This window comes from Aquarana catesbeiana, linkage group LG07, assembly GCF_042186555.1.
Source record: "Aquarana catesbeiana isolate 2022-GZ linkage group LG07, ASM4218655v1, whole genome shotgun sequence".
Taxonomy (NCBI): domain Eukaryota; kingdom Metazoa; phylum Chordata; class Amphibia; order Anura; family Ranidae; genus Aquarana; species Aquarana catesbeiana.
Window position 1 is genome coordinate 35,294,869 of NC_133330.1, and position 9,336 is coordinate 35,304,204.

General features: G+C 43.2%; 1 protein-coding gene across 1 annotated transcript in view; it reads right to left on the minus strand.

Moving 5' to 3' along the window:
* LOC141102916 (matrix metalloproteinase-9-like) overlaps positions 1-8,991 on the minus strand; it is a 116,548-nt gene extending 107,557 nt beyond the window's left edge. The window contains exon 1 of the mRNA XM_073591954.1: positions 8,888-8,991. Coding sequence (XP_073448055.1) covers positions 8,888-8,957 — 70 coding nt within the window. The 5' untranslated portion in view covers positions 8,958-8,991. The remainder of the gene's footprint in view (positions 1-8,887) is intronic.
* Positions 8,992-9,336: the final 345 nt, after the last annotated feature.

Genomic DNA, 9,336 nt, shown 5'->3' on the forward strand with positions numbered 1-9,336 from the left:
AAAAGCTTAAAGGGGTTGTAAAGGTAAAAATTTTTTCACCTTAATGCATTCTATGCATTAAGGTGAAAAAACTTTTGACAGTACCGCCGCCCCCAGCCCCCCCGTTTTACTTACCTGACGCCTCGAATCTTCGCTCCTCGTCCTCGTCAGCTTCATTGCAGCTCAGCCTGGTCGCTGATTGGCTGCAGTGGATGGATTGAAAGCAGCGCAGCCATTGGCTCGCGCTGCTGTCAATCACATCCGATGACGCGGCGCGCCGGGGGGCGGGGCCGAGTGATACAGCGAGCGGCTATAGCCGCCGGCTGTATCACGGGAGCGCGCCCGCAAGCACTCACCACCGTGCGAGGGAGCTCGCATGAAGGTGGTAAATGCTTGCGGGGAGGAGCTGAAACAGCCGCCGAGGGACCCCAGAAGACCAGGTTCGGGGCCACTCTGTGCAGAACGAGCTGCACAGTGAAGGTAAGTATAACATGTTTGTTATTTAAAAAAAAAAAAAAAAACAACTTTACAACCCCTTTAAAATAGATTTTTTTGGCTGGAGCTAAACATGTTAAAAATGTACCAGTTCAAAATTACAAACAGATTCTACTTAAGAACAAACCTACAGTCCCTGTCTTGTTTGCACCGCCTGTATACTGCTGTTCAGAGTATATAGGGCCTGGGGGCCCCACACCTTTCCTTTTTTAATTTGGGTGCGGGGTTCCCCTTAATATCCATACAAGACTCAAAGGGCCTGGTAATGGACTGGGGGGTACCCATGCCGTTTGTCTCACTGATTTTCATCCATATTTCCAGGACCCGACATTACATTAAAGCCACAAGCAGTTTTAAATGACTTTTATTCTTTTAAAAATGACATTTTGTGCAGGGACTGTTCTAAGCACGGGAAACACGCACCACTTTACAGGCATACTATAGACACCCCCCAGGTATGATATTTAAAGGAATATTTCACTTTTTTTTTTTTTTTTACTTTAAGCATCAATAAAATCACTGCTCCCGAAAAAACGGCAGTTTTTAAAACTTTTTTTTGCATTGATACATGTCCCCTGGGGCAGGACCCGGGTCCCCAAACCCTTTTTAGGACAATACCATGCAAATTAGCCTTTAAAATGAGCACTTTTGATTTCGAACGTTCGAGTCCCATAGACTTCAATGGGGTTCTAACGTTCGTGCAAATTTTCGGTCCGTTCACAGGTTTTGGTGCGAACCGAACCGGAGGGGTGTTCGGCTCATCCCTATTGCTGACACAGTTCCTCTTCTGCCTTCTCTTGCAGTGCTGCCAGCTTCTGCCCACTTCGGGGGAGTGGTCCTAGCGCATGCACCCCTTCCATCTGCTGTCTGGGGCTCCTTTGAGTGCTCCTTTCTCCCTCAGCGCTGCCGGCTTCCCTCCTATCCTCTCGTGCTGGCAGCTGCTGCGGGTACACAGGGAATGTTTAGGGTGGAGAGTGGGGGGGAAGGGACCAGTAAATATATCATTTATTGACCCCTTCCTTACCTGAATGAACACAGTGAGTGATCGGTGCCAATCAATCCTGTGTCCATTGATCACTGAAGCACAGTAAAGTGTGTTTACTATGCTTCAGTTTGTGAATGACCAAGATGCTTCAGAGCGCTTCCAATTAATTCATCTTTGCAACTGAGACTGCAAAGACAGGTACGGATAAATCTATGTCCTCAGTCACTTTCGGCCAGAAGAGAGCTTGTTAGGTAGGCTGTATGAGGCCCCGTGATTTCTAACAACAGCCCTGCTGACAGCTCCCGTTCTCCGTTAACAATTTGAAGGGGATCCTGATCATGTGCGCACTGTGATAGTCAATCACATTTGTAACAAGATCAGGAACTCTGCACCTCCTGTCATTCTCATAACGAAGCTAATGCTGGCAAACATATGTAGGCAGGTGTAGTATGCTTTCTCCACTGCAGGTGGAGCTCAACCGTGGCGACATTGCAGAGGGTGAAGAAGTAAAGAGGAACTTAGTTCCTCTATGGTTTCCTGGGTCACAGAAGGCAGTTATCCGATTGAATGCTGGCATATCATTTGTGACTCTGGTGGCCATTTTTGGTCAGACAGAGACTATTTAAGATCCTGGCTCCCAGGCTAGGTGCGCATTTCACGTGTGGCTAGAGTAGGGACAGGTCATGTGTCTGGCAGGGTCAGTGTTTAGCATCAGGGAGAGGTTCCCGAGGAGTAGGGAAAGTGCAGGGACTCTCCATCCTATCTGGAAGCCTACCCATTGGGGTACAGACCGGCCAAGCTGAATTCCGCTCCTTGAGACAGATGCTGTCGGCACTCCTGAAACCTTCTACTACTGACACATCGTTGTTACATCCTGTGAGTGTTCCCAGTCTGGCTTGCTTCCTGCTGAGTTTGTTGTGTATTGCCGAACTTCAGGTACAATATATTTCTATTTCTCTGCACTGAGACTCTGAGTGTTTTCTGCCACCAGACTGCACTGCATCCACCTACAAATATGCAAATTCCTTAAACAGGACCACAGATAATATCTATAAGATTTTGGGGCCTATACATGACAACTGTTCTGTTAATGTAGATATAAGTGTAGAGTTTTGCTAAACCCACAGCACATCATCAGCAAGACCAAACACAACACTTACATTTTTGTAGACAGTATCCCCACTTGTTATCTTTATCATAATTTCCTGTTGTAGCACACCAGAGACGCCCTTCAGAGATTCCATCACTGGTACAATTTGAATATGACTTGGAGTTATAAATAAATGGGAAGACACAGAGCTCACCATCAGCGTTTCCATCTACAGCATATATCACTGTAAAAAAAAAAGTATAACAGAGTTACCTAGCAAAGGAAAATAATATACTGAAGTCCTTCTCTATAAACATAATGCATACAAAAATGTATCAAGGAAAAGTAAAAAGAGCAATAATGTGAAGAACCATGACTGCTTAGAGCTATAGACTTAGTTAACCCAATTATAGAAATATGAACTTTGCCCAAGTAATACACAGGACAATTTGGAATGGAAAGGCAAAGCTACAGTGTTTTGGGTTTACACAGCTCATTTATTGACCAATATCTTTAATAAACCAACCTAAATTGACTTAAACCCCATAAAGCTGGGTTCACATTATTGCGAATTGGATGTGAGTTTCTTGGCATCCAATTCGCATGTCAGGAGACCGTGACCGGCTCTCTATGGAGCCAATTCACACATCTCCAGGACAGCTGCGGAGCAAATTGCACAAGAGTCCTGTGCGTCTTCTGGTCCGTTTCAGGTCCGAATTCAGCCAAAAATTCAGACCGAAATCGGACCTGAAATGGTGAACAAGGACGCACCGGACCCCCTGCTGTGACCCGCTTCGTACAGCAGTGTTAACCCAACCTAAAACTGATATTAAAAATGTTTTATATTGTCTGAATATAAGAGTCATGAAAATTCTTGCTTGAATGTTGGTTTGCTTTTTGTATTTTCTTCTAATGAATCTCTTCTTTTGTCACTGAAAATGCATATCCAAAGATGAAAAATATATGTCTAAAGTCAGAGCGAATATCAATAAGGTGAGCAGCTAGCAATTCAGGTTTAAATACACACACCTTCAATGCAAACTCAATTATAATTGCAGAACTAAAATAAATCATAGACCATATTTAAATGTGTCACGTGTTATCATGTCTGCCGGACCTTCAGCCGGGCATTCACAGCACATGCGCCGCTGACGTCAGCGGCTGCATGCATAGTGAATATCTCCTAAACCGTACAGGTTTAGGAGATATTTATTTTACCTACAGGTAAGCCTTATTATAGGTGTACCTGTAGGTAAACATTTAAAAAATGGATATACAACCACTTTAAATTCTAAATAAATAATTATGTTGGTAATGCACAAGTTGGTGCACACTCTCTTTTGTATTATTTTCATCACTACTGATCTCCTGGCTTCATTTCCATGCCGGAAGGAGACCAGGACCAGGGAATATGATCATCTACAGGGATTTTGGGATGCTTATTTATTGCTATGACTACACTTTAAACAGGTAATACAAAGAAATATGAGGTAGGAAAATAAAATATCATCATGAAAGAATGTGTAAACCAAGCATTTCATATTCCTGATCTGTGCCTGCTGTACCATGTACTTGTATAAGAAAGTATCCTGTTCTCTTTGTATTGCTTCCTTTGTGTGAAATCCCCGGTGTTCCTGCTAGTCCCTCTGAACGTCCCTCCCACAAAACTGACCACACTAGCCACGAGAGCACAGGGCTGACCACTAGCATTTCCATCTACAGTATAAGTCTCTGTGGAAAAAAGTATAACGGAGTTACCAAGTAAGAGAAAATAATATACAGAAGTCCTTCTCTATAAACATAATGATACAAAAACGTATCAAGGAAGAGTAAAAAGAGTAATAATGCACGGAATCTCAGACTAACCATCAGACCTTTTATAGTGTAGAAGAACTATGACTGCTGAGAACTGATAAGTTTTCAGGTGTTTTAGCGCTAGAAATAGCACCTGTAAAGTGCCTTAAAACTGCCTCCTATGCCGCCTGAATGTGAAAGCCCGAGTGATATCACACTGGGGCGGTGCGCTTGCGGGACGCTAGAAAAAGTCCTGCAAGCAGCATCTTTGGGGCAGTTTGGGAGCGCTGTATACACCACTTCCAAAATGCCTCTACCCATTGCAATTATGGGCAGTGCGTTCAAAGAAAAGCAATTCGGAAGCGCCGCAGCGTAGGTGTTTTTAACCCCTTCTTTGGCCGCTAGCGGGGGGTTAAAAGCACCTTGCTAGTGGCAAAAAGCATTGCTTAAACAGCGGTAAAGTGCCGCTAAAACCAGTGGTTTTGATTGCGCCCGCTACTGGGAACACAGATTGAGGTAAAGAGCCATTTAGCGGCTTTTTACCACGTGATCAGCTGTGTCCAATCACAGGGGATCACAAAGTCAACAGAAGCTGGTTACCGACTCTCTTCACTGCTCCTTCTCACGTTGTCAGCGTGTGGAGGAGAGGAGCAAAGAGCCAGTAATTGGCTTTTGCAAAAGTTCTACTAATCTGTGTCCACCACTGCTGCCAATTTGTGCCCACTGCTGCCAGTCAGTGCCACCTATCAGTGTCCATCAGTGCCTCCTATCAGTGCCCATCAGTGCCGCCTATCAGTGCAGCCTCATCAGTGCCTCTTCATCAGTGCCCTTCAGTGCTGCTTCATCAGTGAAGAAGAAAAATTACCTGTTTGCAAATTTAATAACAAACATGAATGAAATTATTATTATTTTTTTCAAAATGTTTGGTCTTTATTTATTTATTAAAAAAAAGAAAAGAAAAAGAAAACAGCGGTTATTAAATACAAACAATAGAAAGCTCTATATGTGTGAAAAAAAATGATAAAAAGTTTGTTGTGGTACAGTGTAGCATGACCACGCAATTATCATTCAAAATGTAATAGCGCTGAAAGCTGAAAATTGGCCTGGTCAGGAAGGTGGTGAAAGTGCCCAGTGTCAAATCATTAAACCCTGATTTAACTAATGTTTTAAATGAGTTTATATTTAATGGTATATACTTTTACATATTACAGTTTCATGATTTTTTTTTAGGAATTTTAAGGTATTTTCCAATTGAATTAAAATGTATACCCTTTTTTCTTATAATCCTTTGGAGTGGCTTGTAGACAAAGTAGTTCCTATATTTCACCACAAGATGTCGCTAGTGATAGATACAATGCAATGAATGGGGAAAGAGTCTTATCAAATAATAAATGCAGCTAATTGGATTTTATATCTTTCTATTTGCTTTTGGTTTTTAGTCATGTCTTATGTAAACATGTATACTGGCTTACAGTGGGTATAGAAAAGAATCACCCCCATTTAAAATAATCACATTTTGTTGCTTTTAAAAATTACACCATATCCTGACCCAAAACAAAAATGTAATATCTTGCAGGATACCAGTCCTTAGTGGTGGCTGCACTCGTTTTCTTTTTCAGGCTTGTTTTCCTTCATTTTCATAAACAAATCAAATTCTTAACATTCAGTGTATTTAAAATGGAAAAGCCGCACACTATCCAAATACAGGATCAAAAACATATACTAAAAATAGATGTGCTATCTCTTTAAATTAATATTCAGAAAGTGCAAAATAAAGACAAAATATCTAATTTAAAACAATATATCAATAAATGTTATTGAGCAATAGTGCACAAAGTGGCATCAAACATCAACATAATGTATACATGAATAATATATTTCTGTGCAAAGAGCAAATCAATGTGACTGCAAAAATAAAGTTCTAGAAAGGATAAAAAAGGTTTATATGCAAGTTATTGCCATAAAAGGTGTATGGGGACCCGGGTCCTGCCCCAGGGGACATGTATCAATGCAAAAAAAAGGTTTTAAAACAATCGTTTTTTCAGGAGCAGTGATTTTAATAATGCTTGTAGTGAAACAATAAAAATGAAATATCATGCCTGGGGGGGGGGGGGGGTCCCCTTTGTCTGCCTGAAAAGTGGCACACCTGTGCGATGTGTAGAACAGTGCTGCAGCAATAATGACATTTCTAAAGGAAAAAATGTCATTTAAACTTGCTCGCGACTGTAATGTATTGCCGGCTCCCGGCAATAAATATGAAAAATCAAGGAAAAAACGGCGCTAGGCCCTTCGTGTCTGGTATGGATATTAAGGGAAACTCCACAGCAAAATGTAAAAAGAATATCACATGACGTCACTTGACGTCAGAAGGGGGCGGGGTCACTTGGTTATGTCGCTGGGTGGCCCCGCCCTTGCATATATAACCGCTGTCAGCCAAAAGACAGCAGTCGCTGGGATGCCTCCCGTGGTGGAGCTTTTTAAATTTTTTCGTTTTTTTGGGTCCATCAGGCAGCATAATTGATTAATTCCTTTAATAAAGGAATTGTCAAAAACTGTCTGTTGTGGTTTCTATTTTTTTATCCTTTTTTTGGTGAATGGGTAGGGGTACAATATACCCGATATCCATTCACATGGGGGGGCAGGATCTGGGGGCCCCCTTGTTAATGGGGGCTTCCAGATTCTGATAAGCACCCACGCCCGCAGACCCCGACAACCACCGGCCAGGGTTGTCGGGAAGAGGCTCTTGTCCCCATCAACATGAGCACCCCAAAGCACGCTCCCCATGTTGAGACCAAGCGGCCTGGCATGGTTTAGGAAGGGGGGCTCGCTCATCCCCCCCCCCCCTTTCCTGGCTTGCCAGGCTGCTTGCTCGGATAAGGGTCTGGTATGGATTTTGGGGAGGACCACACGCCAGTTTTTTTTTTAAAATTGGCGTGGAGTTCCCCTTAAAATCTATGCCAGACCCAAAGTGCCTGGTATGGATTTTGGGGGGGACCCCATGACGTTTTTTTCTTAATTCTGTCATAGGGTTCCCCTTAACCACTTCAATACACTGTATTATATACTCTGCACTGCACTATATACCGTACATTGTATTATATAAACTACACTGACTGCACTATATACTCCTCTGAACTGTATTATATATACTATGCGGACTGCACTATATACTCTGAACTGTATTATATATATTATACTGACTGCACTATATACTCTGATCTGTATTATATATACTATATGGACTGCACTATATACTCTGAACTGTATTATATATACTACACTAACTGCACTGAATATTCTGAACTGTATTATATATACACTACACTGACTGACTGTACACTACACTACCTGCCTAATCTCCATTCATTCACTATATACAGCCGCCGTGTAAGCAGCAGCCTTATATAGTTTGTGGCGTGGACTTAGCCCCTGAGCCATGATTGGCCAAAGGCACCCTGCCTTCTGCCAATCATGGCTCTCACAGCACATCACGCTGTGATTGGCCAAGGCATGCAGGGCATGTGCATGCTTTGGCCAATCAGCACCTGTCAATGCACTGCGATCTCTGCGAACCTGCTGTGAGCGCCCCATATGTTTGTTTGTTCTACGAACAGACGAACATCCAAAGTTCGAGTCAAACTTACGTTCGACTGCAACATTGGGACCATCCCTAGTCAGGTGAAGAAAGCTCCGTTTTGTGATGAAATATGTTGGATGGGGTATGGCCAGTGACATTATTACGCCTGCCTCGAACCAGTGATGTGCATGAGAGCCGAGATACAGCATCAGAAGCCTTGGCTCCTGCTACTATCAATCACAGCCAGTGATAAGGGAGTGGAGGGTGGGGCTGAGCCCTGCTCTGTGTGTCTTACGGACACTCAAAGAGGGGCTCAAGAGCAAGAATGCACGAGTGCCCCCATAGCAAGAGGGAGGAGCCCTGCGTTCCCGCTGTAAAAAGCCTTGGATACTACTATTCTCCCCACTACCCTTCCACCTTACTCCAGCCTCTGTCCCTCTGACCCTCATTCTCAGTCCCATTGATTTTCAAAAGTTTCCAGGTATGGTCACAACCATACCTGCATTCTCCTCCCTTTTACCACAAACCTTATGTTACCACCATATCTGCATGCACCCCCTGCTCACCCCCACGCAAAAACAAAATCTGTTCCTTCCACGTTCACTACCATGCCCGCACTCCCTCTTACACTACCATGCCTTTGCACCCCTCTCTCTACTGTTCATGCACACCCTTGTACGCCCCATCTCACTACTGTGCCTACATTCCCCTGTACATGCCCTCTCATTGCTGTTTCTACCCCCCATGTACACCACCTCCCACCTCTGTGCCTACACCCCCTTGTTTACCCCCCTAACCACTGTACCTACACCCTCTCTCACAACTGCACCTACAACCCCTTGTACACCCTATTTCATTACCATCTCTTTGCAATCCCCCTTCACCCTCGCGTCTCTGCACTTGCTCACTTTGCCATTCATCCTGTTCAACAAATGGACACACTTGTGGTAGTTATAGATATACTCACTTGTGTCGGCTGCATGGGAGAGACTCCATCCAATGCACATGAACAGCACAAAGCCAAAGTGACGGTTCATCTTGACTATTTGCCCGCAGAAGCCTTCAACATCCACTTATATAAAGGCTGTCAATTAGACCAGCCCTTCACTGGTAATTTGATGTTATAAAGTTTACACTGTACCAGTGACAAACATTTTTGGTAGGATGTATGCTAATATGTACATAAGGCTTCTACTACAGAAATTATAGCTAGTAGTGTAAAGGACTAGGATAAATAAAAGTTACTGCAAATATTAAAGTAATAGAAAACATTTACTTAGCACTGTGTCTTATGTACAATGATTTTCCTATAAGGTGGGGTGACAGAAGTGCAATGGCATTATCATACCTGAAGGGCCATTTGTCCAATATAGCTCAAGTGGTTTGGGGACACCTCACACATAGCTTACACCAGAT